The sequence below is a fragment of the Coptis chinensis genome, chromosome 3, assembly GCF_015680905.1.
Source record: "Coptis chinensis isolate HL-2020 chromosome 3, ASM1568090v1, whole genome shotgun sequence".
Lineage (NCBI taxonomy): Eukaryota > Viridiplantae > Streptophyta > Magnoliopsida > Ranunculales > Ranunculaceae > Coptis > Coptis chinensis.
The window spans coordinates 117,563,726-117,582,878 of NC_141458.1; the positions used below are offsets into that span (position 1 = coordinate 117,563,726).

The 19,153-nt window shown below is 36.6% G+C and overlaps 2 protein-coding genes across 4 annotated transcripts; one reads left to right on the forward strand and one right to left on the reverse strand.

The window, feature by feature from the left end:
* Positions 1 to 903: 903 nt before the first annotated feature.
* On the reverse strand, positions 904 to 4,453 carry HCF106 (Bacterial sec-independent translocation protein mttA/Hcf106). Of its 3 annotated transcripts, none has more exons than XM_086596578.1 (7): positions 4,162 to 4,453; positions 3,960 to 4,081; positions 3,653 to 3,712; positions 3,438 to 3,570; positions 2,970 to 3,101; positions 1,393 to 1,533; positions 904 to 1,317 (listed from the first exon to the last, which is right to left on the reverse strand). In XM_086596578.1, the coding sequence occupies exons 1-7, from the start codon at positions 4,385 to 4,387 to the stop codon at positions 1,304 to 1,306; spliced, it is 828 nt and encodes a 275-aa protein (XP_086452704.1). In that variant the 5' UTR covers positions 4,388 to 4,453; the 3' UTR covers positions 904 to 1,303. The 3 variants fall into 3 exon arrangements, with proteins under 3 accessions (XP_086452704.1, XP_086452703.1, XP_086452702.1); XM_086596577.1 differs by having other exon boundaries at positions 904 to 1,295; positions 4,162 to 4,452; XM_086596576.1 differs by having other exon boundaries at positions 904 to 1,298; positions 4,162 to 4,451.
* A 10,941-nt stretch (positions 4,454 to 15,394) lies between these two features.
* Positions 15,395 to 18,895, forward strand: LOC147513512 (hydroxyproline-rich glycoprotein family protein). Its single transcript, XM_086596585.1, has 2 exons — positions 15,395 to 15,663; positions 17,209 to 18,895. The coding sequence occupies exons 1-2, from the start codon at positions 15,568 to 15,570 to the stop codon at positions 18,499 to 18,501; spliced, it is 1,389 nt and encodes a 462-aa protein (XP_086452711.1). The 5' UTR covers positions 15,395 to 15,567; the 3' UTR covers positions 18,502 to 18,895.
* Positions 18,896 to 19,153: the final 258 nt, after the last annotated feature.

Here is a 19,153-nt window from a genome sequence, read left to right on the forward strand (position 1 = left end):
TCCTTTAACGAACTTAAGTAGAAAGAGCAGATTGTTATATCAACAGAAGAGTACACAGTTATTGATCTCTTTAAAAACAGGCTTGCCAACACATTTTTATCTACCAAAAAAAAAACAGAAGAGTACACTACGGTCAGATGAAAAAAAAATGTAGTGGTAAATGGACTCCATTTCATTCATGGTACAGCATCGAAGTGAGTGACTAGGTGTGCAATAGAACTTAATATATATCTGCGATTTTTTTTCCTCTTCACATTTTGGTGAAGTTCATACCTAATGGAAAAATGTTCCTTGAGCACGGCATTGCAAGGAGTGAGATGAACTAGAGAAGACATAGTGTTGATCATTGATGGTTGACTGATGCTCCAAGGGCTTGCTGTTATCTGGAAAATAATATTGATAGTATAAAATATAAATTGACCTAAAAAGCAAGTTGGACTCACTTATCTGTCCGAATCACTATCTGGTTTGTAGCACCACTACCTAAATAAAAATTAGTTGAGATTAATTCTTATGATCATTTTTTATGTCAAAAGTTGGTAATTTATTGATTTGTCAAGCAGCAATGCAGCATGACTGTTTTCAAAAGTAAACCCGCCCTTTCACGTTGCCATTGCCTTTTCAGAACGTTGCAGATTCAATTGAGACCCCCGATTTGCGCCAGATACTAAAGTTTTGAGATGGATTGCGACTCTGGCTTCTCTGAACGTGGCAGACTGCAAGTCCATGTCACCGAACGCCATGACAATGGGTTTCACAAAGAAAGAGACTTGGATCATTATAATTTTTTTCACATCTCACCATGATGGTTATACAAAATTCCGGAAAGTTTCATTATTTTGTTCTCATTATATAGGCTAGAACGGGCCATTTCAGTTGAGAGCATACATTGAGTACCTGTGATTTCATCGAAAGATGTGTCTGGAATCTGGATATGTAAAATCTTACAATTAGGGCACTACAATGTTCTTCTGCATCGAGTAATGAAGCTAACAAACAAAGCCTCTAATTCATAAGAAGGGGGATGCTTACAGTATAATTTAGTCAGGCATTACTGTCCTACTTCTATTTTAACGCTTCTTGACATACAACAGACTTATCACCTAAAAGAGCTCAGTACAAAACTCACGACCTCGCATGGCCTCTGGCCTTTTGAATCCATAAAGCTTTCTCCAGAGGAATTGGTGTTTACATCCAATAAATGGTTATATAAAATCATTTCTTCAGGCGCATTGGTGTATAGAAGATATGTCATATCTCGCTATCAGGCTTCTTTGGTGGAGACGTTGGTGTTCCTTCTGGTTCAGTAGGTTGACACTGAGTTACATAGACTTAATCTAACGATAACATAAAACAAAATTGAAAATGGCAAGTTGTGGGAGGATCACAAACCTTTAGGCTGAGGCTCAAGTTCAGACTGGGCTTCTTGAGGGACTGTCTGCTTTTGCTTTTGCGCAGCAAGGGATGATTGTATCTGTGCTTCCACAAGGAGTTCTCCAATGTTAAATGGTTTCTTTGTTGGTAAAGCATCATCTGAAAAAATAACAAAACTTATTGTTTTGAGTGTACAAAAGATTTCATTATTTTCTTCAATATTTCAAAGACAAATCAGAGGGTCAGTAAACAAGGATGCGCATGGCTATCTTATGACTGAAAAAAAATGAGACAAAAAAGGATCATCCTGCAGTTTTACCATGACTGCTGCAGCAGGGTAAATAATGTGCAATCTCACATAAATAATCGGGTTATCCACTTATCCACCAATAAATAGAAGAAAAAGAGAGAAATGTGACTGTCTGAATGATCAAGTACTAACACTGAACTACTTAATGCTATCCAGGCATATATGCCAATTTCAAACACAACATTTAGTGATTAACACCGCCTCAAAATGTACCACTGACTAGCTCAGAGAAGTCCATAGTGAGGATGCTTTTGTCATCCAATGGAGAATGATGGACACATCTGAGCTGGTGCAGGGTAGGATTTAAGAAAATATCATCAGGGATTCTAACACTGCCTGAATAAGGGGTCTCAGGGTCCTCATGGTTGAGAAAATGTTTCACTTAACCACATTTGTCGTAAGAATGGTAACAAACTTTAAAGGCACACAGGGTGGAAAAGAGAAGAAAATGAGAGTAATGGGAGTGACTTCAATAAAGACGCAGGGGCAAACTAGGCACTGGAGGTGAGCCTACGGGCTAGTCGATGGGCCTAGGTGGCCCTAGGTACGCCAAGGCGAGAGCCTAAGAGGCATTAGGAGCGAAGCGCTTGTGGTGAACCTAGAGCCCACTGTACATGTTACAACTGATTATTTTTTTCTCTTCGTAGGTAGTCCTAGCGTCCCACTACCAAATTAAAGGGGGCTTGTGTGGAGTTTAAACTGACAAAAACTCAAATGATAACGCCACTGCTGCTACCAAGCAACAAAAAGTTGATCAAACTTGACCCCCATGTCATAACTTTCAATACCAAGTGTAGTCTTTTTCCCAAACTCTCTTAAACACAAAATTTGACATATCAAAATATGCGCTTTACTTTTATGCTTTCTACCAAGCAAAACCATATACTGAAACCAAATTAATAAAGCCAGTTATGGGCGTTGGAGGGGAGTTATGTATTACGACATTATCTTAAAGTCATCGGATGTGGTTATATCAATGGCATTACACTTCAACCAAGACTTTCAGTTATGGATGAAAGCAAGTCTTGGGAATCCAAATCTTGTTATTTGTTTCAAAGGGTTTTGCTATTTGTAAAAGTATGTGAATCAAATGAATTACCATTGAGCTATTACATTGCTTAGGCAATATCTGGGAGCTACTTGATTTTCCAGTGTCTAGGTAATGAAAATGATAATCATGTGTATTTTCCTCAGGTTAATTTTCTTATGAACAAAGAAAATGAAGATTTACGTTTTAGGATGCTTGGACAGATGGTTTAATGACAAGTCATACAAAATTACACACCTTCAACCAGTGACTGACTTTCAGATTGATCTTGAGGTGGTGTCTGCTGTTGACCTGAAGCTCTTAACTGCTCTTCTGTGGTCTTTAAGTACTCTTCGGTGGAATATGGCTCCTTTGTAAGCGGAGTACCATCTAAAACATTAACACAAAAAAAAAAAAAAAAAGAAAAAAAAAGAAGCGATATTAAAAGCAGAAAATACATTAACTCACATGTCTTAGGGAAGTGTACTCGGTCCTATACGGCTGTTCGCTGTGATTTGTTTAAATGTTTGGCAAAATGACAAGTTCTGTTTTAATTGTGTCATGTTCTGGAAAATCATGCATATTGAAACGTACCTTTTCATAAAATTAATGAACTCTCTGTTAACAAAATGCACAAATGAAACCTGAGGCGTCAATGTTTCTAATTTGGCATGCTAATCTAAAAATAAACAAACTAACAATGAGATATCTGTAGTGATTACTTACTTGGATCGAGTGTGGTCTGAGAACTCTCAGAAGAGGAGGAGGTTCTAGAGCTTCTAGTATTTTCCATTGAAGGTGGAATATCATCGAGACCAATCTCCCGTTCAAGGGTGCTCTTGAATTCCCTCGAAACGTCCTGACTCAAAATGGTAATTAGCGTGTCAACACTGCGTCTTCATAATATTTGAGACATGAGCTAAACTGAAATTTGCACCGACCTGGAGCTCTCTGATTGTTGGTTGGAAAGCACGTAAAGTCTTCCCCAAATTCCGTGCTACCTACAAATACACAACTCAATTTAGAAGGTCTCTTGCTCACAAATCATACTCAATATGTTGTTAGTTGTGCCTTCCACCAATGTAAACGTGTATAAGCACTGCTTGAAACTAATGCATACTTTCAATTATTTTCTTCCCTTGACAATGTCTTAATGTGGTCCTACGCCATGAACAAGGCAAACGGGTTTTGCGCGTATAAATGAAAATGCCACGATGCTCTCATATGGAGATAAGTAATTAAACTAACCTCAGCAAGACCTTTAGGACCAAATACTAACAAAGCCACCACTCCAATAACCAATGCTTCAGGAGCTCCCACTCCAAATAAGGATGCATACACAACCTTACCTTTACATCTTCCTTTTCTTTCTGCACCACAAATAACATCACAATTCTAGATACAAATTGGAGAAATACCCAAGTGGAAATAATAAAAACAAGAAGTATACCTATCCTTACATGTTTCTGCTTAACTGAAACACCAACAAGTTGTTTCAAACCAGTCCATGGTGTAACTAGCCCATGACGACACAGTTGAGGAATTGGATAATTTGTGGTTTGAGGACATGATACAAGTAGAGAAGCTGAGATAGAGAATTGGGATGATGTCTTTTTCTTGTTCTGTGTTGTTGAGTATAGAAATGATGATGTAGTAGATATAGTTGTGGAAGCCATTTTTCAGTTGCTTAGATTCACTTGTTTCTGAGATGAATATGTTGACTGTTGAGGTTATTTTCGTACTTTACAAAGTTACATGCAACTTAAGTAGTCAGTCGAAGCCCAAGTTACACGGGCCAGACTGTTGCGGCTCGCTTATGGTCAGTGAGAAAGTTGGGCCGTTGGTAGCCCTATATATTTTTTTTCTCAAACATTTTCATATTATTTAAACTAAACGGGGCGTTGAAATACCCATACAGTCGAAAAAAAGATCTTTACATATGATATCTGGAGGTCTATCGTGCCAGCTCATGTGACGAGCTAAAGAAATGCCATACTGTGCCAGTGTGTCAGCTGTTGCATTTCCTTCTCTGTATATGTGGATGATGGATATGTTTTCGAACAAGGAGAAAAGTTGGCGAATATCCTCAATGATCCCACTTGCCTCCCATGGACTATATCCCCTCTTCTCCCTTAATGCACTTGATCAAAGCACAGGAGTCACTTTGGATATGTATGTGGGTGATGCCATAGGAGATTGCTAGGTATAGACCTAGTCTCATGGCCAACGCTTACGCTAGGAAAGATGTTAAACGGGGCGTAATCCATCGATCAAAAGAATAAAACCCCGTCGTAGTTCCTTAATACACATCCCATACCCGGGGGCTGGATTTTTGTGACTCGCACCATCGGTGTTTAGAGTACGTATGTATGGGGTCTGAATGAGGCTTCAGCCAGAGATGATGGAGTTGTTTAGGACTCTTGGGTTTAAGGAGTAGTGGATTGGGCATCCTTTGTGCTTCTCGAGAAAACAAGACTAGCTTTGATTGTGCCTTGAGGGTGACCTTTTTTGTTCAAAATCATTTCATTTCGCTCTTCCGGATGTTCCAGCCAGATGATTACAAAGAGTTCCATAGCAAGGGTATATCTCGTGTTGATTTCTCAATAATTGTTGAGTCTTTGATATCCATCTCTGCGGTGTGTCATTGAAGGGTGCGTTAACAATTTGGGGGATTGGGCTGAGTCTCCATATTGTCTGAGTGAAAGGGCATTCTTTGAACAGGTGTTGTGAGGTATCTGGGTAGCTTTTACATAAGACACAATCTGGGTTAAAGTTTAAACCTATATTGAATAGGAATACCTTTACTCGCGGGGGGCATCGAAGTTTCCAGATGATTCTCCAATCAAAGAGAGCGGGGTTTTGGTTGATGGTTATAGCTTGATACCCTGATTTCACCGTGTATTTTCCATTAATTGTTCGCCCAAACTCTTACATCCGGGTTTTCGGTATCGCGAAAAGTGGAATGGAGATAATTTGTTTAAATATCTTAGGCCCGCCAGGTGATAGATAGTGTTGGGCGCCATTTCCTTGTGTTGCTATCAATGAGGTCGAGGAAAAAATCGGTTTGATGGTAGGATTGGAGTATATTGGAGCCGTGATACCTTCTTTACTTTGGATCCATCTTTTCGTGAGCGAGGTTGATGATACGAACCATTTCCTATTTCCCATCCCAATCCTTTTAGTGATCATGCGGGCCTTTAGGATGTCTCTCCGGACTCTAGAGTCAAGTGGTTTGGGACACAGTCAAGAAATCTTGATTTCATGAAGTATTTTTCCTTGACAATATCGATCCATAAAGACATGTTGCTTGCAATGACTTCCCACCTTTCTTAGCAAGGAGAGCTAGATTTTATCTTGTCAAGATTTCGACTCGGGCCGCCATATAACTTTGGCTTTTCAATCACTTCCCGGTTAACCGAAAGTGAACTTTCCTAGTGTTTACTTCATATCCCGGAAAAAAATGCGCCGATGTACATCAATGGGATGAGTAATCACTTACGGTAGTTTAAAACCCCATCCGATGATTTGGGATTGGAGCAAACCGCGTTAATAAGTGTCGATCTACCTTTGAGAGAGGGTAGATGCTTCCATAACCTCGAGTCTATTTTGTAGTCTCTCGGAAGAAGCGGAGTTGAAGGACTTGCTTGTTACTCACGAGGCAAGTTGGGCTCCCCGGATAGTTTGAGATTGGCTGCTGTCTTTTGATGTCAAAAATTGTGCGAGAGTTTTGCTTAAAATCTCTCGCCGCGCGATGAATCTTGAAAGAAGCATCAGATTTTTCAAAGTTGATTTGATGACCTGATGCTTGACAGAATAGCTTCAAAGCCTCGACCATTTCATTAACTTCTTTGAGCTCATTATTGCCAAAGAGTACAAGATCATCTGCGTATAGCAGGTGGTGAATCGATGGGACACCCCGGCCAATAGAGATTCCTTTAATAATAATAAACTAGTATACTGCATAACAATAGAGGCAACAATAGAGGCGTGAGCGGAGTCTTGGAAGGGCGTGGAGAGTGGAGAGTGGAGAGTGGAGAGGGAGAGGGAGACGAAGAGAAGAGATGAGGACAAACATAAACCAACCAAATGACATTTTGGCCACATACCCCTCTTGGCCCAGAACGTTCGCTCCGCTCACTTAACTATCAAAATTGTTAAGTGAGGCATGCTAGTGTTGTAGTGATAAATTGTTAATAGTTATCAAAATTGTTAATTGAGTGTAAAAAACCGTTGATCCATCACCCAATCTTCACCCGCAACCCAAACCTGCACCGACCCGAAAATAGACCCGCCCCGCCACTGTTTCTATCGTGGGCAAATATCGTCAACCCGATATTTCAGCCTGTATATCGTAACTAACTCGAGATATCGACATGATTGTCGGTATCTTGCGCATAAGTTTATGTGTTACAGGAATAAACAGGAAAATGAAGGAGAAAGAATGAGAATGGAAACACGTCAGGATAGGATTGGGAACCACTATAGCAGGAAGACTATATAAACCGATAATCAAGAGAAAGAAGGCACATTCGATTCATTACAGAAATACTTGTAAAACCATAGCGAAATATATATATATATATATATATATATATATATATATATATATATATATATATATATATATATATATATATATAGAGAGAGAGAGAGAGAGAGAGAGAGAGAGAGTTTGTAACCGCCATTAATGATGAATATAAAAGCTTATTAAGTACGTTTCATTTCTTTCTGACTATCAATTCAATCCAAACCTATTCAATTCACAACTGATCTTAGAAGAAAACACTTGATCATTATAGTTTCTACGTGGTCGGGCTATGGGTGTAGGTTCCATGCTCAAACCCGACCCGTCTAGCCGCCCGACCCACACCGTCCCATAAGCCGTTAACCCAACCCCGTTGACTTGCACCGTTCCAAGACTCTAACTCCAATATTTTTGTATTTTGTTTATATTTTGTTTATATTTTGTTTTAACTTTTGTATAAATTTAAGAGATATGAACACAAACTTATGAGTTCAGCATTAATTTCAAATGTTATAGTTTGAACATTTGACAAATATCAAAAGTTCAAATTCAACTTTCGAATTTTGGAGAAGATGAATCATTCATCATTGTATTAATTTTGAATTCTTTTAGTTTATATTTAATTGTTTTGTACTATAGATCCTCCCATCTTCATTTTATCTTGTTATGGAAGATAATCAATTTTTAAATGGTAAATCACGATAAAAAAGTTTCAAATTTTCAGATATATATGGTTTCGAGTTCAAGTTATAGTTTTTCATTTTTATTTATTTTTCATTTATTGATTTCATTAATTTTCTTTATGTTGTGAATTGGAAAGATATTAATTGCAGAATCAGAAAGATTTTTTTTTTTTTTTTTTTTTTTTTTGTAAAATTGGGTTAAAATGACAGTTTCCACCCGACCCAAATGACCCACCTAAAACCCGTCCCGTAAGCTGACCCCTAGGCGGGGTGGTGGTACTAAGATATTGTAGGAACCGTTATTTCAGAATGTAAATTTCTACAAACCGTGAAAATCATGCGCAACAGAATTAATGGCGTTCACGATTTTGATTGGAAAACATACCTGTAAATCGGCTAAGATAACTCTGAGAATATAAGATATATGAAATCAGCAACAACCTCTTGAACTTCTGTTGTATTCCTATTAATGGAATGGACGTTGTGTGGGCAACGATCTACCACCCTCTTCTTTCTCTCTTGGCCTCTCTCGCTCACAAAATTGGAACCGATTTTGGATCTATTTTTCTTGAGCAAAACCTTGAGAAAAACGGCCAGAGAAAGAGGTTTCTATTTATAGACTACAACAGGAACCATGAGGAGAAATTAGGGTTGGGCCTCCTGACGGGCTTGGGCTTCCCATGTTCGCCCAAAACTAGGAGTGTAAAAAAAACCGTTGACCCATCATCCGGTAGGGTACCTGGTCTTCACCCGCCACCCAAACCCGCGACCGACCGAAAATAGACCATACGCCCGCCACCGTTTTTATGCGGTGGGACTATGGGTGTAGGTTCTATGCTCAAACCCGAGATTTTTTTAACCCGAGACGGTGTCAAAAGCCGTTGACCCAACCCTGTTAACCCATACAATTTCAAGACTCTACTCTTATATTTTTGTATTTTGTTTATATTTTCTTTTAACTTTTGTAGGAATTTGAGATATATGAATACAAACTTATGATTTCAACATCAATTTCACGTATTCAAGTTTGAACATTGGGCAAATATCAAAAGTTCAAATTCACCTTTCGAATTTTGAAAAAGATGAATCATTCATCCTTATATTAATTTCGAATTTTGTTAGTTTATATTTTATTGTTTTGTACTATAGATCATCGCTCCCATATTCATTTTATCATGATATGGAAAATAATCAATTTACAAATGGTAAATCACGAGAAAAAAATTCAAATTTACAGATATGGCTTTGGGTTCAAATTAAAGTTTTTATTTTTTATTTTTGTTTATTTTTTATTGATTGATTTCATTTTTTTCTATGTTGTGAATTAGAAATATATTACTTACAGAATTAGAAAGTTTTTTTGGGGTGAAATTGGGTTAAAACGATAATTTCCACCCGACCCGGATGACCTGCCCAAAACCCACCCCGTAAGCTGACCCAACAAGCCGGGTGATAGTACTAAGATATGACACTTCAATAACCCGCCCCGCCCCGCCTCGTCGGGGATCACTGGATTTGTATCCCCTAGACCCACCCCATCACTATTTGACCCGCGATTAACCCGACCCGCCCCGTATTACACTCCTACCCGAACAGGAGACGTGGCGTTTATCAACAAATGACTTATTCCCTATCTGGGCCATTTTGTTTTTTACTTAATCCCAAATTACGTGTTACGTTTATGGGCTCCATATTATATGCTTGTTGATATCCCCCAGATTAAAGATAGAAAAATGCTCGTTAATTAAGTCAAGTAGAATCGACAACTACATTAATCAACTTCTTGTCGTCGGTAGTACCCCACTCAACTTCATTGTCATATCGGATTAAATCCACTGCGGGGTTTACGACAATCCTTACGAGCTCAAAGGGACATCATCACTCATGGTTTTCCTGCGGGTATCACGGATTTCTTCATATAATTTATAAGATTGTTACATACAATGTCATTACCCAATCTATTAAAGTTTGTTGATTCACAATTGAATCTCACTCATTGATGATTTAAAAAAGAATGTGACAATGCATGTAAGTGTCGTTATTATATCCGGATTAAGAGGACAATCATCCATAATAATGAGGTGTTTGTTCTCTTATATAGTCGATATAAAGATAAACAACTTTTACTTGTTGTCGCTCAATATAATAAAGTGTACTTGAGTGTAATCTTGTAGTCAAGATAAACTATGAATTGATTATACTACAACCAGATCATTGGTTTGTCCAAATCCATTTAGGTTGTGAGCGTTTTCTTATACTTTATAAAGATGCGATGATATGATCTTTATGTAACCACACACCATATCATCTACAAACATAAAGTATTAGGCGGGATATAACTAATAACATATATATTATGCATAACATTTGCCCATATGATTTTCATTCAAAATATTAATAATTAGAATTAATACAAAAGTAATGCGTTTAGTATATAACCCTATCAAATATGACATCAACCCATTTCCGAGAGACCAATTGGATTTGTATCCCCAAGACCCCGACTTCGACTGTCATTATTTGACCATGATTGACGGCCCGCCCCATATTATATCCCTAGACGCCACCATATTACAAAATATCACGATAAATATCGGGATTTTAACAAAATATCGATATATAAATATCACGATATGTTTAGAGATGTATAAGACTGCAAATATCGATGATATTTCGATATTTGGGGATATTTAGCGATATTTTATGATATTTTATTATTTTGTGTAGATAACAATTTTATTTAATATCTACCATTATATTTAAAATAAATATAAATTATATATCATAATATATTAAGAAATATCTACGATATTTATCGATATTTTGGATATATTCATGATATTTGCATATGAAACAATGCCAAATATCTCCAAAGAGGGAGATATATCCACGATACATATCCATAAATCATGGATCGATATTTTTCCATATCCTGATATCACAGCACAAAATATCATGATATATCACGAAATATCACAATAAATATTGAGATTTCATCAAAAGATATATAAATGTTGTTATATATTTAGAGATATATATAACTGCAAATATTGACGATATTATCAATATTTGGTGATATTTTGTTTAGGTAACAATTTTATTTAATATTTAATATTATTTTTTTAACTAAATATAAAAAATATATCATTATATATTAAAAAATATCTATGATATTTATCAATATGTTAGATATATCTACGATATTTGTCTATGAAACAATATAAAATATCCTAAAAGAAAAATATATATCCACGATACATATCAAGAAATTGAATATCGATAAATATTCATATCCGATATTTTGTACTATGCCTAATATATTTTGTAGTATGGAAGCCACTGTGCCAGTATTCCCCTGATCACCAAATGAACACTATATTTGTATTTGAAATTTCATATCAATTGTACTCTTGTAATCTCAATGCAAAAGTTGTGTTTTCCAATCAAGTGGCATATATGCATCTCACTTTTCATGAGTTGCTACTGTCTAGTGCCTACTAGCATTCCCCCCAATCGGTTGTGAGAAAAAAACATCTTGAGCACATCATATTGAAAAAAAAACAAGTTTTTTATTAGTAAGTAGTAACCCACCATGTAGCTAGTTTAATTCATGTCAGCACTCAACCATCACCCATTTTCCCTTGTGTGAAATACTAAATCCAAATGCATGAACCAAGTCAATCATCGATCTGCCCTTGCCAAATTCATTACCACCCACATTGCCAAGCAAATACACACAACAAAACCCCCTAGCAATGGGGCATCTTTTTCCTTTTAATAAATAGATTTCTCCCAATCAATCAAACTATACACCCACTTGAACACGTGATGTGCTGGTGTGGTTTATATCTAGTAGGACCTTATTAAGTTGGCTTATCCACCTTGCTTAGGGTGGCATGACCTCGTCTGGTGGATGCTATCTGGACTTCACGTCTTTACCAACATAAAATGACGAATTAACAAGACACAAAAGTTATGGTTTTGAAAGAGACACGAAATCACTTAAAGGTACTAAGGCACATCACAAAATGCTACATCACAATAAAATATTAGACGTAGTATGTAAATAGAAATATATCGGCTAGCTAATAAGATACGATGGATGAATTTGGATGGAAAGAAAATCAAATGATAATTTTGATACGCCATTTATCTATGTTTACTAGCGCACATGTACATACTCCGGGTGTGTACTATCTATAAAAAAAACCCCAGCAGAAATTGTTGACTTGAGATAATTACATTTTTAATGACATTTGTACGCTTATTAAATATCAGATTTTATCTTAGATGTAATATAGGAGGTAGTAAATAGAAGATATCAATGAGGATAAATTAGGACAAACAAAAATCCACACAAATCCAGCCAACCCAAACGGAACTGTTACCTAAGGAGTTTTCTTTATAAAGGAAAGATCATATATTTTCTTTTATTGGTGATTAATCTGTACCACTTAACCGCCAACTCTCCAGTCGGCATTCACTAATAAAATTACTGACATGTAATTAAAATTTGAAAAAACAATTAAAAAGGTAATGAACTTTGCCTGAAAATTCAATTGGGATAACAATTTTTTTTACATCAATTGAGATAACGAACTTAGTAAATTTGTCAATCAGGAAAATCTGTTAACCTACCTATTGAGATGTGCTTAGGTGGCAGTTTGTTTTTACCTTCTCTTTTGGGATGTTAATTGGGCAGGCTACTATCTTATTTTGACACTTTATCTTGACATTCACAGCTTACACAATATTTTATCGAAAAAAAAAAAAAAAAAAAAAAAAAAAATAAAAAAATAAGATCATCTCTATAAGGGCATTATGGGGGGTGTAATATAACTCCAAGAGTGGATTTTATCATAAATATATATTCTGTAAAAAATAGATTTCATCTCTATTGATCTCAGTTAATAAAAAAGTTTCAAAAAACATGAACATGTCAGAGTTTTATCTTGTCAAAACTGTGTGCTTTTTATTTTAAGACCCCCATTGGAGAGAGTTTTTTTATATTTGAGGTGTAAAATTTCCACTCTATACGGTTTACACCCCCCATTGGAGATGCCCTAAAATATCAAAACATGAACATATCTAAGTTGAGTTGGGTTGTGTTTAAATTCCATATTTATCTAATGGTCTATAATTTTAACACTCTTTTTAATAAACCTAAACATATCCAATTGAGACGAATTTTGGTGAAGATTCTATCCATGGTAAGAAGATATTCTCTACAAAAAATCAGTCCTTAATTTAATTTTAATGTGCCAGTTCAATTTTAAATTATAGATGTTAAAATAAAGTGTCAAAATAAAATATCAAGATAGCCTAACCCTTAAATGTCAAAATACCTCTACTTTCTCGTTTTGGATCCTTTTTAAATTTAATTGATAGATGGTGACACCATTCCCGCCGCCCGCACACCACCACTCTTCCCCAAATTACTTATCCATAAATTTTTCAACTAATTCAAAGAAATTAACAATACTCTGGGCTAGCTTCCCAATCTGGCTTTTTTGAAACACTAGTGGGGATGCCATATCATGAGAATTCTAAGTAGTGATTGAAATTTCTATAAGTAGCAATTAGGTACAAGGAAGTCCATCTAGTTTCTTCTTTGGCCTTCGAGTCGACAATTTTTATACTTGCAATGACCGCCAGTGGAGGACCAAGTCAAAACTAATGCACTAGCTAAACAGTGTTACATGTAGCATGACTTTAGACCGACCAATTTTAATTTGGTATTCATCAAAATATTTTTGATATGAGCCGTTAGATCAAACGTGAAAGTGGGGGAAATTCTAAATTATTAATTAATTTTGAGGGGGTGTCAATAATTTTTTTCAAAATATAAGATGAAATTTGACTGCCACGTATGCGATTTGTTAACGGATTTTTGACGGCAAAATAAAATAAAAATTATTACCCAATTGAATTTTCGAGCAAAGTTGGTTACCCTTTTTTAGTTGGTTTTTTCTTAAAATTTCATACATGGCTCGTGTGTTTTTGGTGGTATAAAGGCCCTAGACGTAGAGGCTAGAGAGTATAAAGGCTAGTGTGTTTTTGGTAAAGGCTATTATTTAGCTTTGTATCCTTTGTTACATTGATTTTTGGAGGTGAAAAAAAGTTAAACGTTTAATCCCACAGTCAAGGTTTAAAGGACAGACCGCAGACATAGCTTATGGTTGGGGGGGTTGTGTACATTTGTGTGTTGTGTGATGGCAAAAAGAAGCTAGATAAGTGCGCCAAAAAAGAGGGTGGCCGGGGGTGTTGAGATATCATTGTCACCAAGTCAAAAAAAATAAGATACTTAAGATGAACCAACCGTGCAAGTTCGTTAAAATAAAAGAAGAATAAAAAGAAGACAAACCTTATCTTACGCACGAGGGGGTTGTGGAAAGATTACTCATCACAGCAAGTGAATCAGCACACGTGCACACATTGACAAAAGTACTTAAGGTGAACTAATCAAGATAATGATAGGCACAAAGTCAGTTTTGCTTTTATATGCTCTTTGCCCATTATATGGCCTTCTGTTCCCCTGCTAGGACAAAGATTAATCTCTCGATCTACTCAAATGAAAAAAAAAAATACTTCAGATTTTCATTATATTCAAAATTTCATAAAGGTCATGAAGTTTTTCCTTAAATTGTACATTTTACTTGTGTCGACCTTTATCTAAAAAGTTTCATAACCAATAGAAGACTCACGTTTTAGAAAGAAAAAAACATTTTTGTCAAATATTAAAAGTAAGAGTATGTCTTCAGTGCGTGAGGTGTATGGTGCACAGGTAATGTGGGCTTTTAGATAAGTATTTTTACCATGCAATACACACGCATTTTTTTATATGAATGGTCCAGATTTAATAGCATATAATACGACCTGTGCACTATAAATTTAACCTAAAAGTAAAAATAAAAACATTAATTTTTAGTTTATAAGCATGGTACTTCCTAGTTCCTACTCAAAATTATTTTTGTCAAAAGGGGGCACCAACATAGTGCAGTAAATTCGGTGTACCCTGCTACCATGAACCTTGCATAATCTAGGTGCTACATTTTGGATAGGGCTGCTGCTTCTGATCATTCCTAATTTCCTAGGGTGTGCTCATCAATTAATGTGAGAAACAAGAAATTCGTGCCAGCACAAAGTAAAGAGTGTCCCACACGGCAATTTGTATTCATCCAATTAATTAAGTCATGCAGAATTTGGCCAAGTTATAGCAGCAAGACCAATGTGATTAAATATCAGACGGTTACAATTACCAACAGCATGACACATCTCTCACTTCCGGTCCCACCCGCCACACTATTACGTCACATCCCATAATAGGGACATCACCGTAACTTCCCACGTCAGATTAAACTACTAAATGGCGTAAATCATAAGGTGATGATTCAATGATTCACAAAAGATAAATATTAAATTCCGTGTTTGACCTTTTAACTTTTATAATAGTAATTACCAAATTTAACAGAAAAGTCTTTTTAGTGAGACAACAGCTTATTTTTTTGATTCTTCTTCTCTTCCTTTCTTTCATTCATTCATTCATTTATTTATTTATATATAAACCTCATTTTCTTCACTTCTTTCTCTCTTTCTCTCTTTCTTTGTTCCTTCTTCTTCATTGATATGAAAGAATTTTTTTGAAGAGATGAGAAGAGTTAATAATAATAGTGTGGACACTGTAAATGCTGCTGCAACAGCTATTATCGGTGCTGAAACTCGTGTTCAACCTTCTTCTTCTCAAGTAATTCTTCATCAACCTTTTTTTTTTTTTTTTTTTTTTTTTTAAGATCCGTTGAGTTTGCTTATTGTCCTGTTATGTTTTTTTTATTAATGAATCTGAGATCTATTGTATTTGTAGTGGTGTTTGTTGATGATCTATATAAGTTTAATTAAGGATAATTGAGTAAAAATAGAAAAGATGATTCATTTGTGACTTTTTGGTCAAGAATTGTAGGCTGTAAATTTTTGGATGGAAAAGAAGTTAGAGAGTTATCAACTTTATTTCTAAAAGTAACCAAAAGATGAGACAATGAATCTTCTGCTACTGTTTCTTGCACGAGTTGCTTTGGAATTGTGGCCTAAAATAGTGAAGTTTGCAAACTCAAAGATTAGACAACAAGTCTACTAACACTATTTGCAGGGTACTGATATATTTCTAAATTGTACTGAAACAGAAGAAAATAATATAGTCTGAGTTTTTGTTTTTTGTTTTTCTACTGAAAATGTTGGCCTTGGGACTCATTGGAAAGAATAATAGTCCATGGTCGAGGAACTCCTATAACCCAGTTTGAGCTAGCCACAGTAAAGTGTCATACTTTGCATTTTACTGGTAAATCTTATTATAAATTACGAAGATAAATCAACTTATCAAGCCAATTTCTGGTTTCTAAGTCATGGAATTTTGAATAGCTACATGGACTCAAGTTTATATTGTTCGAGTCCTGCTTCTGTTCAACACGCACATTGATGTGATACACTGGATGTTATCTGTACTTTCTTGTGTTTAGTTCTTGTTTATATGGAAGCCAAATATTACTGGATTTTAGTGAGAAAAAAATGCACCCTCTTTATTTTCTGTATTTCTCTTCCCCACAATCCATCAACTAGAAGCTTTTTACACAATTTGATAAATAACAGATGCTAAGTTTTCAGAGTAGGTTCTGCTTTTCCAATTACAACATGAGTTGGAGTAGAAGGTGTCTTGTCTATCCCATTGATTCTCTTGAGACCCTTAGTTTTTGAAAGTTCAATTTTGTTGCTCGAGTTACTTAGTAATTCTAATGATGTTGGTAATATTTGGCTGGCAAGTATGGTGCATCGGTTGTTTAAAAGGAAATTAAGTTGGTGTTTTGGTTTTTTCTTTTTTCCTTTGTTCAAAATACATCAGAAGATTTTCAAGTAACTTAGTTGTATAGCTGTAAGTTATTTCATATCTCAGTCATGAGAACTAAATTCTGCCGTTGGGGTCGTTCAGCATGCTCAATTTTATATGCTTTTGATCTGCTCCGTATTGTTACTGTAAATATAAATTGTTACTAGACTTCTTAGTTTCTTGCATGTGGTTAGCATGGGGGTGTAGGATTCAGCCTTCATTTTGTTACTTGCTTCAACTTTTACGTTTCTTTGGATGATTTGGTGCAAGTCTACCTTTTGTTGATATCTCTTTTCTTTATTTTTTTTTAAATATTCATTTTCAAGATTTATATATCTACAGAAAGTATGTGCTAGCTTACTGAAATTTCTCTTTACAAGCTTACATATGTAACTGTACTGGGGCACATTGCAGAAAAGAAGATGGGGGATTCGCTGGAGTGGATATTGGTGTTTTGGATCTCATAGAAATGGGAAGCGAATTGGCCATTCTGCCTTAGTCCCTGAACCTACAGTGTCAGGAACTGCTGGGGCTTCCACCGGAAATTCAGCCCATCCGCCTACTGTTGTATTACCCTTCGCCGCTCCTCCCTCTTCCCCTGCTTCATTCCTTCAGTCAGAACCCCCTTCTGCTACCCAGTCACCAGCAGGATTCTTATCCTTCACTTCTCTATCTGCAAATGTCTATTCCCCTGGTCCCAATTCCATCTTTGCCATTGGGCCTTATGCCCACGAAACCCAGTTAGTTTCTCCGCCTGTTTTCTCAACCTTCACCACTGAACCATCCACTGCTCCCTTTACTCCCCCTCCAGAACCTTTGCATCAGACAACACCTTCGTCACCGGAGGTGCCATTTGCTCAGCTACTAACATCCTCGCTGGATGCAAGTTGCAGAAATAGTGTAGCCAGTCAGAAATTTCCACCTTCTCACTATGAATTCCAGTCCTATTATCTGTATCCAGGAAGCCCAGTTGGCCACCTTATATCACCCAGTTCAGTGATCTCTAATTCAGGCACTTCTTCTCCTTTCCTGGATAACGAGTTCACTTCAGGCGGACATCCTTTTCTCGAGTTTCGTACTGGAGAACCTCCTAAGCTCTGGAGTATTGATAGGTTCTCTACACGCAATTGGGGGCCACATCAAGGTTCTGGCTCCATAACACCAGATCCCGTGACACCACCTTCCGGAGACAATTTCCATCTGGAGAATCAGATTTCGGAGGTTGCGTCACTTGCAAACTCGGACAATGGGTCCCAAAATGATGACATTGTCATTGGTCACAGGGTATCGTTTGAGTTAACTGCAAAAGTGGGTACCAACCGTATGGGAATGGATCATCTGGCATCAGTAGAATCTACAGCAGAGCCTCTATTAGACAGAACAATAGCGAGAGTTACAAATGAAAGAGATTGCCATTCCAATGCAGCAGAGAACTCAATCGACTGTCATGAGAAACCTTCCAGTACAGAGATCAACAAAGCTTCACAGATTAACAAGTTGGAATCGAAGCAAGAACATGGGCAAGAGCCGTCCCTTACTTCTATCGGCTCGGTCAAAGAATTTAACTTTGTCAATGCAGATGAAGAAACATCCGATAAGCCCCCTGTGAGCTCTGACTGGTGGGCAAACGAGAAGGTTGTCGCAAAGGAAGCTGGAACTCGCAATGGCTGGACCTTCTTCCCTATGATTCAGCCAGGTGTCAGCTAATAATCGTGGATGTTACATTATGTTCTCCTTCACATACAAAAATTGTCCTGGCAAGATTTCAGGATATCCAACCTCAATCTACAAACAGACAATCAAATGAAACAGAATACATACTAGTTGAACTTGGGGGTTTTGCAGGTTACATCTGTTGGATGGATTAAACTACTGACATAAATTGGTCTGTTGTTTTACACTACTTCCTGGCCTGAAAGATGTATCTTCCCAGGTACTGCAGTGATCTTCTTTTATGACACCCCCACTTAGAAAATAGAAGTTACTTGTAGATTTTGTGTTCTCGGGATATTATTTATCTCCTCTTTAAAGTTGATGTATGACTAAATTCATGGGATTTGGTAATAGATAATCAAGAATAATAGAGACAAAATTCCGGAAAGCCTGATTGGTGTATCTATCACTCCTTCCTTTATTACTTCCAAAGGCACTTCTTAGTTCAGAAATGGCTGAATGATAAAAGCTAGTATTGATGCCGCCATGCCGGTACCGAAACCTTTCAGGAGATATGTGGAATTATTTGCTGTTGTATGGGGGGTGTGGGGATCGAAAATATAAAAGCTAGTATTCTAGGCCTGAACGGTGATTGAGCTATGTTGTGTTGAAAGCGACACAAACAACTGCCAATACCATTATACCA

What these genes read in the sequence shown, in the direction of transcription:
- HCF106 (XM_086596576.1), bottom strand. Translation starts at nt 4,387, where the DNA reads ATGGCTTCCACAACTATATCTACTACATCATCATTTCTATACTCAACA. An exon ending in CAACAATCAGAGAGCTCCAG is followed by an intron (nt 3,571 to 3,652) that starts GTCGGTGCAAAT and finishes ATTTTGAGTCAG; the next exon opens with GACGTTTCGAGGGAATTCAA. An exon ending in AAGTCAGTCACTGGTTGAAG is followed by an intron (nt 1,534 to 2,969) that starts GTGTGTAATTTT and finishes TTATTTTTTCAG; the next exon opens with ATGATGCTTTACCAACAAAG.
- LOC147513512 (XM_086596585.1), top strand. Translation starts at nt 15,568, where the DNA reads ATGAGAAGAGTTAATAATAATAGTGTGGACACTGTAAATGCTGCTGCA. An exon ending in TTCAACCTTCTTCTTCTCAA is followed by an intron (nt 15,664 to 17,208) that starts GTAATTCTTCAT and finishes GGCACATTGCAG; the next exon opens with AAAAGAAGATGGGGGATTCG.